The 17,848-nt window shown below is 45.4% G+C and overlaps 1 protein-coding gene across 1 annotated transcript in view; it reads left to right on the top strand.

Moving 5' to 3' along the window:
* Positions 1-17,848, top strand: part of LOC308373848 (rho GTPase-activating protein 26-like) — a gene marked incomplete at its 5' end in the record, with an annotated part of 57,551 nt that overhangs the window by 18,782 nt on the left and 20,921 nt on the right. The window contains 8 exons of the mRNA XM_080849502.1: positions 8,671-8,766; positions 10,284-10,345; positions 11,178-11,249; positions 11,928-12,029; positions 14,008-14,118; positions 14,775-14,879; positions 15,489-15,618; positions 15,837-15,937. Of these exons, the coding sequence (XP_080705628.1) occupies positions 8,671-8,766; positions 10,284-10,345; positions 11,178-11,249; positions 11,928-12,029; positions 14,008-14,118; positions 14,775-14,879; positions 15,489-15,618; positions 15,837-15,937 (779 nt within the window). The remainder of the gene's footprint in view (positions 1-8,670; positions 8,767-10,283; positions 10,346-11,177; positions 11,250-11,927; positions 12,030-14,007; positions 14,119-14,774; positions 14,880-15,488; positions 15,619-15,836; positions 15,938-17,848) is intronic.

Genomic DNA, 17,848 nt, shown 5'->3' with positions numbered 1-17,848 from the left:
CTCCTGTACCACATACACACTCACACACGCACTCAGACACTCACACACACATACACTCCCTTCCGTGCTCCCGTGCCCTGTGCTGACACATGAGGATGTGATGGGAGCCAGCTGTTCTCTGACACAAAGGGTGTGTCTCCATTGTGTGTGTGTGTGTTACACGGTTTCTTTTGTGTCCGAGCTATTGCTGCATCACGAGGTGCCCTGCTCTTATTATTCTGCTTACATACATGCAGGGTCACTGTCCTTACAGGCAAATCAGTTGTGCTGTGTGTGTGTGTGTGTCTGCATGTTTAGGTGTGTGTGTGTGTATGTGTGTGTGTTTTTTTAGTTTGTTTGTGTCTGTGGCCTGCTTCCACGCTGAAATCACAAGTTTGGTTGACACTTTGACACATAATCAGTTAGCAAGCACTGTGTTCATTTTTTTTGTAAACTGTTGTAAAACCAAACTTACAGGGTAGAGAGAGGCTTTGGTTGCCTTTTTAACCCTTTTTTGGTACTGTTAGGCCTATCACTAATCCAAGCATTCAAACTAGACACACAGAAACATGTAGCTGTAATTTTTCATATTTCAGTAAAAAGTATGAGTCTCCCCCATTGGAGAGCAAAAGTATTCCCAAACAAAAAGGAATATCCTGTGCTATTCAGTCTCTCGGCAAGGCCTTAACCGACGTTCTGTGGCAGAGAATTATTTTGTGCTGATAAATGTTTGAAGCTGTCATGGGACAGAATGACCCTCTGTGTTCATGTACTGGCCTGTGTTGCAGTTCAGGGTGTAAGAATGATCTTTGCAGGGGCAGTGACGGGGACTTCCTCCCCTCATCATAGAAGCCCCTCTTCCTCCCTTGCTTTTCCTCTTCCTCCCTTTTCTCAGACACACACACACAGGCACACAGTATCAAATATAGACATTGTCTATCTCTCTCTCTCTTTCACACACACTCACACACACACACACACACACACACACACCTACACAGGCACACAGTATCAAATATAGACATTGTCTATCTCTCTCTCTCTCTCTCTCTCTCTCTCTCACACACACACACACACACACACACACACACACACACACACCTCTTTTTCATGTCTGTATTCTCTTTCCCTCCTGTCCTAATTTCTCAGTGACTCTGTTTGTTTTCTCTCCCTCTCTCTGTCTCCCTCCTTCTCTGTCCCTCTCATTCACCCATTTCTCTCTCTCTCTCTCCCTTTCTTTAACTCTCTCTCTCTCTCTCTCTGCCTGTCTCTTGATTCAGTTTAATTCAATTCAATACAGTTCCATTCAAAACAAGGTTTAATGGTGTGACTGTAGTATCACAATGTTGCTGAAGCCCTGAACATGGCAATACAAGGCAGATGGATTCACCATTCTCTCTCCTTCCCTCCCTCCCTCCCTCTCTCTCCTCTCTCTCTCCTTCCCTCTCTCTCCCTCTCACTGTTCCAATCCAGTCCTGACAGGAGCATTGGTGGATTAGACAGGGATTCCTGGGCTTCTTTGTGTTGGTGCCTAGTGTCCCCCTTTTGCTCCTGTGCCTAAGCATATATTACGCATTCATATGGAGATTGTGAAGACTACACTGAATTATATTGGGGGGAAAAGGCACAATTAAAAGGGCCACTCTACACAATCTGCGTGTGCAAGCATGTATGTGATTGTTTTATATTTATATGTGTCTTATTCCGCGCACACATTCATCTCAAGCGACCTACCTTTTGGAAAAGGTCTGAGGCCATAATGTATCCTGTAATACTCATGCATATGACAAATGTTTGTGTGAAACACTCATGACATGTGTTTGTGCATGTAATACTCATACGTATGACACGTGTTTGCATGTGATAATTGGCTCTCCAGTGAGGTTGCTGTAATCCAGCAGTGGACGGTGTGGAGGGTGGGGCAGAGTTTTAGACCATCAGACGAGCCGAGTGAGAGCCCAGGCCAGATCCATGACAGACTCCGCCAGTCTCTGGACACACATATCTCTCTCTCTCTCTCTCTCTCTCTCTCACACACACACACACACACACACACACACACACACACACACACACACACACACACACACACACACACACACACACACACACACTTCTTTCAGAGAGAGCCCGGGCCAGATCCATGACAGACTCCGCCAGTCTCTGGGCTTAATCCTGACTCTCACTGGGGAATGTTTATTTAATACCCCTCTCCTCCTAAAATAATGCTGCCTCCACCCATAATCCTCAAATATCAAAGCTGGTTGACGGGAAAAAAAAGAGCCGCTTTTTTGTTTCCCCCTGGTTGTGCAAGGCTTGGTCTGGTCAGGTTGTGGCTGCACAGAGGCAGTTATGCAAGTTCCTATCTGCAAGGACTGGTTGTCTTGCAGGGGTGCTGATATGAAAGTCTGAATGTCACGATTAAGCATTTTTACAAATTGAATCCTCAGGTTTAATACAGGCGAATCCTCCTCCCTTCATCAGGCCACTCTCCCTTTCCTGTGCAGGGAGAGAAGTGCTGCAGTGGCAGCCTTTGCATGCTGTTTTTACGGCAGTGCCACTTCACATGACAGATGCTCTTGACACACAGGAGACATATTATTGACTCTGGGTCATGTGCTGTCCAGGAAGTGTCTGTTCCCAAGCCACACACACACACACACACACACACACACACACAAACACGAACACACACACACACACACACACACACACACAGACACACACACACACACACACACACACACACACACACACACACACACACACACACACACACACACACACACACACACACAGACCCACACACACACACACACACAGACCCACATACACACACACACACACACACACACACACACACACACACACACACACACAGAAATGACCAATCCCTCGTGTCTCACAGTGTTTCCTGCATGACCTTGGCAGGCTAAAGTGTGTCGAGTCACTCTAGCATCTGAGTCAGAGAATGTAACAAAATGGAATAGAATGGAGGAACAGAAAGTAGGTGAAAGATGGAGTTGTGATGTTTGTGTGTGTGAGAGTGTTTGAAGTGTGTGTGTGTGTATGTGTGTGTATGTGTGTGTGTATGTGTGTGTGTATGTGTAGAATGGAGGAACAGAAAGTAGGTGAAAGATGGAGTAGTTGTGATGTTTGTGTGTGTGAGAGTGTTTGAAGTGTGTGTGTGTGTGTGTATGTGTGTGTATGTGTGTGTGTGTTACGAAGTTGTGAATTTGAGCAAAGGATTAGGGAGGAGAAGAGGGAAATGCATGCTGTGGTTGGCAGTATCTCAACAGTGACTGCAGTCTCTCTCTCCCTCTCTTTCTCTCTCTCACTCCCTCTCTCTCTCTCACTCTCTCTCTCTCTCTCTCACACACACACACACACACACACACACACACACACACACACACACACACACACACACACACACACACACACACACACACACACACAGAGTGATCCAGAGTAAACTTCCTCTAAATGGCCTCAGTGGACTTGTCCTGTGTTTTTTTTGGGTCAGTTTTCAGTACTACAATTTCTGCCCACTTAAGTTTGAAGTTAGCAAGATAAGATTAGAGACTACCTAACGAGAAGTGTGTGTGTGTGTGAGAGAGAGAGTGTACCTGTACCTACCCAACGAGGAGTGTGTGTGTGAGAGAGTGTACCTGTCCCTACCCAACTAGGAGTGTGTGTGTGTGAGAGAGAGTGTACCTGTCCGTAACCAACGGGTAGTGTGTGTGTGTGAGAAAGAGTGTACCCTGAGTGTGTGTGTGTGAGAGAGAGTGTACCCTGAGTGGGCTCTGGGGTTGTTTTTTTTATCTGTGTGTGTTAGTGTTTTTGCTCGGGCTTGGACATTTGTAGTTTGATATGTGTGTGTCTATTTGTGCGTGCATATGTGTGTGTGTGTGTGCATATATGTGTGTGTGTGTCTATGTGTGTGTGCATATATTTGTGTGTGTGTCTATGTGTGTGTGTGTCTACGTGTGTGTGCATGTGTGTCTATGTGTGTGTGAGTATGTGTGTATGTGTATGTGCGTATATGTGTGTGTGAATATATATGTGGTAGGGGTGGGAAAAAAATAAATTATCCGATTTCTCTCGATTCTCTCTAGAACGATTCTGTCTCGATTCAGAAAAGTTCATAATCGATAATTGTGACAAGGAAAAGCTTTTAAAATAGAGAAGGTAATTCATCTGTTAATTTTCTTTAATTATCAAACACAAAGTAGGAAGTGATTTGAGACTCTGAGTAGCAAACTCAAATGTTTTAAAAATCGAGATACATCGATAATCGTTTTATCTGTTTAGAATTGATAATCGATAATCAGTTTAGAATCAATTATCGGTTTAGAATCGAATCGTTGACCTCTGAATCGGAATCGAATCGTGAGGTGCCAAGAGATTCCCACCCCTATATGTGTGTCTATGTATATGTGCATGTGTGTTTCTTTGTGTGTGTGTGCATATATGTCTGTGTGTCTATGTGTGTGTGTGTCTATGTGTGTGTGCATATAAATGTGTGTCTATGTGTATGTGCGTATATGTGTGTGTGCATGCCTGTGACAGTAAGGGTTTTTCACGCTTAGTGTACACTGAAACTGACAGTGACTAATCCACTTGCGTGTTTACTGATGGCTGGCCTCAGGTTTCATTTATATCTCCGTCTAATTGTTGTATATATATGAAATCTTCAGCGCTGGGTTCTGGCCAAGTGACACACAGGTGGTAGGATCTGTAGCCTCACATTGACGTGACTCGGGTTAGCGCTCCTGTAATGGGATACAGGTGTCTAGTATTGTATTTCTCCGTCTCTGGAGCAGTCGGTCGTCTCAGATGGCTGTCCTAATGGCGGAGACAATGGACTTCTGGCTCGCTGGAACTCAGGGGCCCCTCTTGTTGTGGTGTGTGTGTGTGTGTGTGTGTGTGTGTGTGTGTGTGTGTGAGTGTTTGGAGGGTGTGTGTGTGGGGGTGTTTTGAAGTTGTTAATTTGACTTACACAGATACATGCAATCTCTCTCTCACACACACACACACACACACACACACACACACACACACACACACACATAATCAGTAAACACACAAGTGGATTTGTCACTGTAAGTTTCAGTGTACACTAAGCATGAAAAACTCTTACTGTAATCAGGCATGCACACACGCATATATGCACAAACACATAGACACACACACACATAGACACACACACATAGACACACACACACACATATACGTGCATACACATAGACACACATATATATGCACACACACATAGATACACACACACATAGACACACACAAATAGACACACACACATAGACACACACACATATATATGCACGCACACATAGACACACACACACATATATGCCTTACGTTCAGGCTCCCAGCGTCGGGAGAGAAACATGGCCTCTTGTGGTTTCGATGAGCACAAAGAGGTGAACAGGTAGACTAGGTGGCCTAGTGTTTCACGAGTGGCCCACAAAGTGATAAGCACAAGCACAGGAGTAAGAAGGGTGCTTAGATACTTCAGAGTAAAACATACTGTATGCAGCTGTTTGGTAAAAGTGCCTGTGCTGATAAAAATATGTCTGCCTATCTGGGCCCTGAGAATGACTTGGTGATTTGGTGTTGCAAGGCGGTTCAACCGCAAAGTCTGTGAGAGGTGGTTAGATTTTGATTGTTTTAAACACGGATTAATACACTCACTTACACAGATGCATGAACTCTCTCTCTCTCTCACACACACACACACACACACACACACACAAACACATATGCAAACCATTTACCGTACTCTTGTATTGCCCCATCGACCCCTTTTACTGAGAAATGTTGCTGCCTGTGTCCCCGGCCTGAGTGATTGTGTGTGTGTGTGGGAATGGTGTTGCCTGTGTCAGTGTCTGAGTGATTGAGTGCATGTGTGTGTGCACAAGAAGAATTGTTTGGAAAAACTGTTCCCTTTGCATATCAGAGTGTTTATTTTGAATCCCTCTGATATTGGAAGTGAGTGTTTGTGTGTTTGTGTGTGTGTGTGTGTGTGTGTGTGTGTGTGTGTGTGTGTGTGTGTGTGTGTGTGTGTGTCCGTGTCCGTGTGCGTGTGTGCGTGTAGGATGGCTCCATTGTGTCGCTAAGACGAAAGCAGGAAAAGGGGTTGACAGGGGAGGGAAAGAGTGGGAATGCTAGAGCAGAGAAGTGAGAGAACAGAGAGAGAGAGAGAGAGAGACAGACAGACAGAGATAGAGAGAGAGACAGAAAGGGAGAGAGAGAGAGAAAGAGAACAAAGAGAGAGAGGTGAGAAAACAGAGAGAGAGAACAGAGAGGGAGAGAGAGGGAGAGAGAAGAACAGAGAAGAGATAGAGAAAAACAGAGAGGGAGAGAGAGAGAGAGAGAGAAGAACAGAGAAAAGTAGGAGGAGAGGGGGCTCTTTGGGGTCATTTATTTTTAGAATTCATTATTTCTCCACTTCTCCCCCTTCTGTCAAAGGGTGTGAGTCAAAGATTGGGTTTCTGTGTGGGGGGCAGTGTCTTATGTGTCTGTGTGTGTGTCTGTGTGTGTGTGTGAGTGTGTGGGTCTGTCTATGTGTCTGTGTGTGTGAGTGGGTGTGTGTCTGTGTGTCTGAGTGTGTGTGTGAGTGTGTGGGTCTGTCTATGTGTCTGTGTGTGTGAGTGTGTGTGTCTGTGTGTGTGTGTTTGTTAGTGTCTTTGTGTGTCTGTGTGTTTGTGTGTGTGAGTGTGTGTGTGTCTGTGTGTGTGTTTGTGTGTGTGAGTGTATGACTTCTAGATATAGGTTGTGTGAACATTCTCTTTTTCTGCTGCCTTTTCCCCTCAATTGAAACAGTAGTTGTGTGTGTGCATGTGATGATGAGCATACATGTGTATGTTGTGCATACATGTGTGTGTTGTACATATGAGAGATAGAGTGTGTGTGTGTGTGTGTGTGTGTGTGTGTGTGTGTGTGTGTGTGTGTGTGTGTGTGTGTGTGTGTGTGTGTGTTCGCACCTGTATCTGTTTGTACCTGTATTCATGTCTGTGCACTAGAACTCTGTGTCTGTATTTTTAATCCACCCTGGTCTGTGCATGTGAGTCTTCTTCCCTCCTGATGGTCCGTCAGGCCTGGGTCTGACTACAGACCCATTCCAACTCGCTGGAAAGAATTTACATGCAGTGAGCAGAGCCGTGTGCCCAAAATGTGGTTCTCATTTAGAAAAGCATTTTTGAATCACTTGTGTGTGTGTGTGTGTGTATGTGTGTGTATATGTGTCTGTGTATGTGTGTGTGTGTGTGTGTGTGTGTGTGTGTGTATGTGTGTGTATGTGTGTGTGTATGTATGTGTGTGTGTGTGTCTGTGTGTGTCAGCTCTTATCGTTCCCTTCTCAGTCAGTGCCAAGGCAAGCCAGTAATGCTCTTAAAGTAGCACGTGGATACAAACCACACACACTTTCACACACACACTTTCACACAACCATGCAGACACACACACATACACACACACAACCTTCACTCCATGACATCTTCTGTGACCCATCACATCACCCGTGACCCAGGAAGTACTTCCTCACAGTTGACCTCTGCGCTCATCCTGGGGTCAAACGGAGATATCCGCTGTCAGGGAAACTTTAGAGGATGTTGGCATCTCAGCTCCATACGTAGCCCACAGGATGTGCTGGGATCCTCTCCGTGACGCACGACTCCCCCACATGTTTGCTCCATGGCCAGCTTAACCTGACCCCCCTGCCCGCACCCTCAGAGCATGCTCTCTGTTGACAGCAGCCTACCACTAAGACTGCTGTTCCCAGAGTCTGCCTGCTGAACAGGCAGGTCGAGGAGGATACTGTGATGATACTCCATTTGTCTGTTGTGTGTGTGTGTGTGTGTGTGTGTGTATATGTGTGTGTTTCAAGATGGTTCAAGTCATCTTTCAAATGAGATTAATTAGAGCTGAAACCTTAAATATAGGTTAGGATTAGAGTTTCATTGATGGCTTTGAGATTGTGTGCTTGTCTGTGTGTGTGTGTATGAATGTGTGGTTGTGTGAATTTGCAAGTGTGTGGCTGGTTCATTTCTCAAATGTGCCAGGAACATGTTGTGTTTGTGTCAGTGCAAACACAGCAACATCCTGTCAAAATACAAATTTACATTACCTATGCCAAGAGATATCAGCTTAGTGTGTGAATACATTTGTAGTTGTGTGTGTGTGTGTGTGTGTGTGTGTGTGTGTGTGTGTGTGTGTGTGTGTGTGTGTGTGTGTGTGTGTGTGTGTGTGTGTGTGTGTGTGTGTGTGTACCATTGGAAGGACTGTGGTTGAATGTTGGTGGTCTGCCGTTTGTGTTTTGTAACAGGGCCAGTGTTTATTTTGAATGGGTGTTTCTGTGTTTATCTACAGTTTTTCCCTGTTTTTACACACACAGAGAAGTGGGAAGTGGAGAGAGAGAGAGAGAGAGAGAGAGAGAGAGAGAGAGAGAGAGAGAGAGATTATTCTCACAATCCAGTATAATGTGTGAAGACACCTCTTTGGCACCATGTTGTTGAGGGATGGGGACCAGGCAGGCAGCTCTGTATGCAGTCCCAGAGATCTTCCTGTGGGACACCTGAGCATGTCTGAACTCACCCTCACGTGTGTGTGTGTGTGTGTGTGTGTGTGTGTGTGTGTGTGTGTGTGTGTGTGTGTCTCCTCCTCTCCCCACAGATCTTTCCATGGCCAAGAGGAAATTTGCTGAGTCTCTCAACGAGTTCAAGTTCCAGTGCATTGGAGACGCCGAGACAGATGATGAAATCTGCATTGGTGAGCTTCATAAAGTGCCCCAACACACCCGACACACACACACACACACACACACACACACACACACACACACAAACACACTCACACTCACACTCACATACATGCACTAATACAAACACACACAAATACACACACGCACACACACACACGCACACACACAAACACACACACACACACACACACACACACACACACACACACACACACACACACACACACACACACACACACACACACACACACACACACACACACACACACACACTCACACTCACATACATGCAATAATACAAACACACATATTCACACACACACACACATTCATGCACTAATACAAACACGTAAATCTTCACCCAGTTTGCCACACTCAAGGTACGTTTTCCGCTGAAAGTGAGAAAACCACACAAGCAAGCTGAAGCACGAAACCCTTGTCAGTCGACTATCCGCATTCTTTCACACACACACACACACACACACACACACACATACACACACACACACACATACACACACTCACTCACACACACACTCAAGACATGAACTGCGCTCTTGGCATGTGACATTCAGTTGCATGTATTTTCCATAGCCCTCTTCAAACTTTTCAGCGTTGTCACTCAATATGGAGAACTTTCCAACAGCTCTTCTTCACGACACGATGCAGTAACGGCACACTCCAAAACCTCACGAATACCACGGGGATACCATACGTGAATCAACGATAGCCGCCAGGCACCGGTGCACCACAACGGGCGTGTGAAAAAGAGCATGAAAAAACACCACAAAAAATGATGAGGGAGTAGATTTCTGCCATGGCCCTTTAGCCCATCAGCTGTAACAGCCATCATGTTCCTGGAACATTCCGTGCTTCACTCCTGCTCGATGTGCTTTTATGATGTGCCATGAGAATCTGGGGTGGTGCGGTTGGGGGCAGTTTAAGAATCGAGGATTGTGTGTGTGTGTGTATGTGTGTGTGTGTGGGGGGGTGGGGTGGGGGGGGGGGGGGGGGCGCAGTTTGAGGCCAGGAAGGAGAGACGCTCTGAAAGGCTTGGCCTGGGGAGCGCTGTAGCATCTCGAATGGAAACCCTGGCACTGCGGCTCTGCAGACGCCTGGCTCCGCTGAGCAGAGAGCGAGCCCAGAGAGCGAGTGACGACTTGCTGTGCTCTCCCTGCCCTGCCCTGCCCAGCCAACGAGGGGGAGACGGTACAGCCGCCCTGATTTGAATAGTTAGGCCGAATGGAAAGTGAAACATTACCTCTTGTCGTGCAGACAGACTCATCAAAGCGGTTTGTTGCTACAAAACGCACACCTCCCATGTAGGAGAAGCATGTTCCATACAGGCATTGGCCGCGTTTTTTGAGAGGTTGTTTATATAGTGTTGACAGCGCACACACACACACACACACAAGGTTGTCACACACACACACACACACACACACACACACATCTCGGTCAATCTCTCTGTCACACACTAACATGCAGTTTCTTTTTGTTTGTGTGTGTATCTCTCTGCCATTAGCCAAGTCGCTACAGGAATTTGCCGGAGTGTTACAAAACCTGGAGGATGAAAGGACTCGGATGGTACGTCTCTTTCTGTCTCTTGGGCGCTCTTTCTTTTTTGCCCTCACACACTATCACTCCTCCTGTCTCTTTCTATCTTCCTGTCTCTCTATGTGTCCTTTTGTCTCTCTCTTCCTCTCTCTCTCTCTCTTTCTCCCTCTCAGGTGTTCCCTCCCTCCCTCTTTCTCTGTCAGTCTACCTTTCCCTCTTGTACTGTTTACAGGAAGAGAAGAAAAAGGCTATATTGTCCATGTACTGTATATGACAGAGCACTCATGACTGATTGGCCCCTCTTGGCTAACAAAGGCCCTTACTGATGACCTGCACAGGCATGTCTGTCTTTCACTCCAGGGATGATGTGAAATACGCAGCCTCATTTACAAAAGACCCTTACCCAGCAACACATACCGTAACAGAGCACACGAGAAATGTTCCCTTCAAAGACGCACTGAATGCATATACCAGAGGTTTCAACGCAAGCACTTCATGGTAATGTTTTCAAGTAGCACAGTGACTAGATACTAGTTGCAGTGAAAGTGTCTTTGACTGTTCAGTAAATGATTCATCACAGTACAGAAGCAGAGGTTGCTCAACGGTTACTACAGATTATAAAGCCATCAAAAACAATATACTTTTATGGGCTTCAGCTTCTCGTGTTACTCTATACAGAGCCTATTAGCCAAAGACATGGTTGAGGAATGTTTTAGGGACAGTCTTGAGGCCTAAGTCTTAGGATCTTTTAGATTGCTGAGGTTTGGAGTCACCTCTGAGGCTTGCTAGAGGCTCAGACCACAGTCTTGTTCTGCTGAAAGATGTCTGTCTTGAGGTGTTTGTGTTGTGCCTTCTGTTCTAGATTGAGAACGCCAGTGATGTGTTGATCATGCCACTGGAGAGGTTCCGCAAGGAGCAGATCAGTGCTGCTAAGGTAGTGTGTGCGTGCGTGTATATGTTTGTGTGTGTGTGTGTGTGTGTGTGTGTGTGTGTGTGTGTGTGTGTGTGTGTGTGTGTGTGTGTGTGTGTGTGTGTGTGTGTGTGTGTGTGTGTGTGTGTGTGTGTGTGTGTGTGTGTGGATGTGTGTGTGTGTGTGTGTGTGGATGTGAGTGTGAGTGTGAGTAAGTGTTACTTTGTACAATGTTTGTGTTTCCATACAAAAATACATCCATTAGTGATATGTGTCACATTTAAGATCAGAATATATAGGTATATGTCTGGAACTATTTTTTTAGCTGAAGCTAATGGCATCAGAGGCTCAAACCTGTACATGATGTGCATGTGCTTTTGAGTTACTGTGGGGAAACCTTTACATTTTATAAGACACTGCCACCTTGTGGACAAAAATAGTATCAACTGGCCAATAATGCATCCTCTCAGCTGAGAGAGTCGTCTGTTTCTTTTTTTTCGGCAAAGATTCTGCACTCGATGTAAGGTTGAGTGCACAGTATTCGCCACAATGCTTATTTGATACTGTGTATCAAGACCAATTATGAATGAGATTAAGTGTGTGTTTGTGTGTGTGTGTGTGTGTGTGTGTGTGTGTGTGTGTGTGTGTGTGTGTGTGTGTGTGTGTGTGTGTGTGTGTGTGTGTGTGTGTGTGTGAGTGCAGGAAGCCAAGAAGAAGTATGACAAAGAGACAGAGAAGTACTGTGCTGTACTGGAGAAGCACCTCAGCCTGTCTGCTAAAAAGAAGGAGGCCCACCTGCATGAGGTAAGAGCCTCTCTACACCTGCTTCATCCCCCTCTACTCTTCTCTGCTTCTTTCTTTTACCCACACTTTCTCCTCTTTTTCAGTTATCTGCTCTTTCTCTCTTTCTCGCTCTCTCACTCTCACTCACTCACACACACACTCTAACGTAGACACACTCACTCTTAAGCCGGCGACACACTAAGCTGACAGTCGGCTGTCAGCCAATGTCTTGCCGCCAGTGACCGTCTAGAGCCCTTGTCTTTGCGGTGTGTGCCTTTGGCACTAGTCGGATCCTTGTCGGCGGCTTTTCGGCCGATTGCACTGGTTTTAACATGCATCTGAGATTTCATTTATCTCTAGCTCTCGACATAGCTTTTGGATAGTCACTTAAGGCTGTCCCTGCAGTAGGCCTGCCCATTTTGGCACCCATTTAGTGCGGTTTCTCTTCTTTTACCTCTTCCTCTTCCTGTCTTTTTTCTCCACCAAAACCCCCCTAAAACCTGTGAGCCCTCGGACATAGCTATATTAAGAGTGGTGTGAAAGTGGTGAGCTAGTTCTTTGATGTAGGTTTGGTGTGACCCTGGCTTTAGATGACCATTGTGTCTGATGATGACGCGTGCTCCCGGTGCTGTGGACCACACCCTCACCCACAGGTGCCCAGACATTGGGGTATCAGCTGGTGTTGATGAGCACGCCTTTCGGTCCTCCTCTGTTAAGTGGTGTGATGTATTTGTTTGCTCAGCCTGGCAGAGAAGACCTGCCAGGCCAATCTATGGAGTGCCAGAGGTTCAAGATGGGTGGGGTTTATGTTGCAGCGCTTCAGGAGATCTTTATGTTATAGTTCTTATAGTTCTTATATATAGTTCGTATAGTTCCTCTTTTGTCCAGCAGCAGCCTGTTTTGCATTCCTTAGTTGCCCAATAGAGGGCTTGGTGAGGTAGGCAGTGGTTCCGCATGATGCTCATAGTATACCCTGTCCAGCGAAGAGGTTTTTTTAGCACACTCCTGCTTCCAAGGGATTTGAGGATTTTCTGAAGGCATCGAATGTTAAAGGTATCCAAGCTTGTGATGCCTTCAGTATGGGGTTCACGCATCTGCCCCATACAACAGCCTGGAGGCACATAACAGATTGTGTGTCAACCTTGGTGCTGACCTTTTAGGTTTTTGTTTTCAAAATCCCTTTCTGGAGAGTCGCCCAAAGGCTGACGAGGCTTTGTTGATGCGGCTGTTTATTTCAAGGGTGTCAAGGGAGCAGCCTGAGGAGAGAGTGACTTTGAGTAACACACCAACCACGCACACACACACACACACACACACACAGAGAGTGGCCTTCTGATCACTCTGAGTGGAGAGCCATTGATTTGGAAGCTGGGGGGTAAAAGAGGTTGGATAAGTGAGTTTTTTTTTTTTTTATGTTGACCTGGAGACCAAAGGACTGGTATAGGCCGGAGATTGTGTTCAGGGCATGCTGCATGGACTCTGGGCTACATGCCAAGGCAGCGCCGCATTCTTTGGTTTGGTTCTCTGTCTTTGTGTGGGCCTGGAGCCGTCAGACATCGTATTGGCTTCAGTTAAAGTGAACTTCATCTTGGTGTCCCAGGGCAGTTTCCTTGACAGACCAAATGCGTCCCAAGGCGGCAGCATGGATAGCCGTGCGCAGAGCTGACCAGTCAGTGGATACTTTTGGAATTCAGTCGAGGTTTTTTGCAAGTTGTCGGAGGCCGCTGCCGTTGGTGGTGGTGGGGTTGTTCAGTGCTGTGCAGTTGATTTTCCTGTTTGGGGCTGTGCTTTTGGCGACAGGGTTGAATATCCCTCGAATCTATTGAAACCATTGAATACCAATGAGTCGGGTAATAACGACAATAAAACGACAATAAAAGCTTCTCTATTCTATTTCTATATGTGATGCTCTGTGCCCTCTCTAGCATTGAAGTCTCCCAGAAGAATGAGTTTGTCTGCAGTTGATTAACAGTGTGTGTGTGTGTGTGTGTGCTTTCAGGCGGATAACCAGGTGGATCACGTGAGGCAGCACTTCTATGAGGTGTCTCTTGAGTACGTGTTCAAGGTGCAAGAGGTGCAGGAGCGGAAGATGTTTGAGTTTGTGGAACCGGTAAGACCACTTTGTACACACAAGCACGCACACACATACACACACACACACACACAGACACACACGTACACACAAATACACACATGCGCACGCACGCGCACGCGCACGCGCACACACACACACAAACATGTACGCTTCAGTGGATAACTTGACAGATTATGTCTGTCACAAACACACCAGATACACACTACAGACACTAACAAGCACGCAACTACTGTATGCACACACGAACACACACAAGCACACACACACACACACACACTCACACATACACACACGTGCGCACACACACGCGCACACACACACACACATCCACAGACGCTTACACACATCCACAAACATGTACGCTTCAGTGGATAACTTGACAGATTATGTCTTTCACAAACACACTAGATACACACTACAGACACTTACAGGCATGCAACTATGCACTCACACACACACACACACACACACACACACACACACACACACACACACACACACACACACGCATGGACACACGCACACACACACACACATGTAGCAGAGACTACCCCATCTTCCACCGTCTGTGACACACAAATAATGTGTTTAAATGAACAAAGTAGTTGTGTAATTTGCTGTTAAAAGTACCCTTGGCATTCATTTGTTGTCTGCCTCTTGTGTCTGTGTAGCTGCTGGCTTTTCTCCAGGGCCTGTTCACATATTACCACCATGGCTATGAGCTGGCCAAAGACTTCAGCCACTTCAAAACCAACTTGACCATCAGCATCCAGAATGTAAGAAAACCTGGCCAGACACCACAAGGCTTCTCTCTCTCTCTCTCTCTCCTTCTCTCTCTCTCTCTCCTTCTCTCTCTCTCTCTCTCTCTCTCTCTCTCCTTCTCTCTCTCTCTAGGTCTCCTTTTCTCTCTCTCTTTCTTCTGTCTTAGAAATATCTCTCTCTGAGCCAGTCTCTAGTTCTAGTGTAAAATCAGGCCAGTATAAATAATATTTCAAACGATCTGGCTCTTTATTCAAGATAGGTGAAATCTACAGCAAACTAAATGTAAGTGAGCAGTTATTTGAAGGACCTTACTGTATTTTGTTACTGTATGTGATCTCTCTGCTGAATGTTTCCTCTCTTTTGGGTTCCTTTCTATTGTGAGTGAGTAGTTACACCTAATGTAGAGCTGACTTTACAGTTTTGTTTAGTCGGCCTACTCACGTGGAATGTTTTCATTGTGCTGCCACTGCCACATCACTTTTAGATACATTCTCATTACGTTTGTGATTCCATCAGAATAGCACTTAGTAAGTATCCACTGCACAGTGCTGTAAATAGTATTTCTATATAATTCTGTTACTGCTGCTGCTGTACCTTGCTAACTCCGTGTTCTTGTTGACCAGACGCGGAACCGCTTCGAGAGCACGCGTTCAGAAGTAGAGTGTCTGATGAGGAAGATGAAGGAGAACCCGCACGAGCACTCGAACATCAGCCCGCACACCATGGAGGGCTACCTGTTTGTGCAAGAGAAACGTGAGAAGCTCTCTTTAACAACAACTTTCTCCTGAACTTCACAACATCTTGTTACCGGTGGTGCTTGACTTAGAACAGAGATAACAGAGAAGGGATCCATCTTTGTTGTGATATTTTTTTCCTCTAATACCTGACCCAGTTTTTGCTGCTGTGATTGAATATTTTTCTTTTTTTTGTACGTTATTTCTCTCTCCCCTCCCCCCCCCCTCCTCTCCTAGGCTCGTTCGTCTCCACCTGGGTGAAGTACTACTGCACGTACCACCGTGAGCACAAACGTGTCACTATGGTGTTGTTTGACCAAAAGTCTGGGGGAAAAACAGTAAGCGGCCTCTCTTTGTCTTTTCTCTATGACAGTATAGCACTCATTCGCCTGTCTGTCAAGAGTTTGGGACACGTTTTAAGGGTTGCGCTTTCCCATTGCTGTTTGTATCCCAATATTTCTAAGGATACAGTAGATCTCTGGACTAGCACATACTCAGCTGTGCTAGCTGCAGAGATATAGATAGAAAGATAGAGAGAGTGAGCAAGAGAGAGAGAGAGGGAAGGAGATAAAGAGGTACAAAGTGCCACTGGCTGAATGCCAGGCCTAGTTCTCATTGGCATATGATGTTTACATTTCCCGTTGGCGCAGAAGTCATGAGCTGCATCATTAGCTGTCATCCCACCCAGCTTCTGAAGTGCCATTCTTAGATGGCAGTTAAAACAAGGGCCATTACACAAACACACACACACACCGACACACACACACACATACACACACACACACACACACACACACACACACACACACACACACACACACACACACACACACAAACATACATACACACACACACAAATGCACACACACACATGTGCACAGAGGCATTCAGACATAGCCCACACACATTGAGGCTCCAGTTGGCCGCAACAACCTCAGTCTCTCATCTCCTTGAATATTGGATCCAGTTTAATCCTTGAGGTATAGATAAAAACAACTGTTTGGTAAAATGTGCTGAAGAAAGTGCTGAGGGCATTTCAAATGGCTTAGCCACACACACACACACAACACACACACACACACACACACACACACACACACACACACACACACACACACACACACACACACACACACACTCAAACACACTCTTAATATCACATTTTGAGTGGATGACCAAAATAAAATGATGTCAATGTTATGATGAAATCATTTACGAGTGGAGTAAAGAGGAAAGAGGAAAGAGGTCTGGACTAATCTGAACCATAGAACCCATAGAACCCAGACAACCATAACAAATATGACATGGCCTATGGTCTACATATATGATGCTAAACTAAATTAATGTGTGCATTACCGTTTTAATAATCATTTTCTCAATACCAAAATTAACACATTCACCGCATCAATATATGAGAACTAAATTGTGTATACTTTTGCATTGCTTTGATACTTTTTTTTAATATAATATAGTATGTAATATATTATTCCTCAGAAATTGTAGGATAAATCTGTCATGAAGCATTTTGCAGCATTTCAGATTGATTTGTTTTGATATAACAATATATACTGTAAACTTTACTTGACTTCACTTCAAACTGTTACAGTTTTTTACAATCCGATACACACTAAAATCAAAAGTGTAACACAATTATCAAAACCTTCACTCAAGGAGCAAAACAACGGCTCAGATCTGCACAACTATAAGCACATTTAAACATCACACTTTTTGAAAAACCATACACACAAGTGATTTGCAAAGCACTAAACACACTTTTATGCTTTAGACACAGACGTATATCAAGAGGTCACTTCCTTGCAATTCCAAAACACTCTGTCAAGTTACCACACCTATGAGCCGGTCAAATAAACACAGCCATCAAGTGCCCAAATGATTGCTTAATTGTAGAGACAACAAACAGGTTTAAGCACTATAGAAATGCAGCAGATGAGTAACTGTAATCTGTCTTCAGCCAAAATGGAAGGAGTCAAAAGAAAAAGAGTGAGGGTGAGAGGGGGAATCCACAGAGGAGGAGAAGGAGGAAGAGGCCGCGGCCATGCCATGAGGCTGAGGTCAAGGTGGAAGTAGAGGAAGAGGAAGACCTGTAGCAGGAGGAAAATGTGCTCAAAGAAGAAGAAGACCAAATGTATCAAATACAAGGACAGGCCCATATTCACGCAAGAACAAGATATAGAGATCATAAACATGCTTTTGGCAAATACGTAATGCTATCAGGCTCAGAGAAATTC

Source organism: Sprattus sprattus, assembly GCF_963457725.1.
Source record: "Sprattus sprattus genome assembly, chromosome: 1".
Taxonomy (NCBI): Eukaryota; Metazoa; Chordata; class Actinopteri; order Clupeiformes; family Clupeidae; genus Sprattus; species Sprattus sprattus.
The sequence above is the reverse complement of the archived record's forward strand: the minus strand, read 5'-3'. Positions and strand labels throughout refer to the sequence as shown.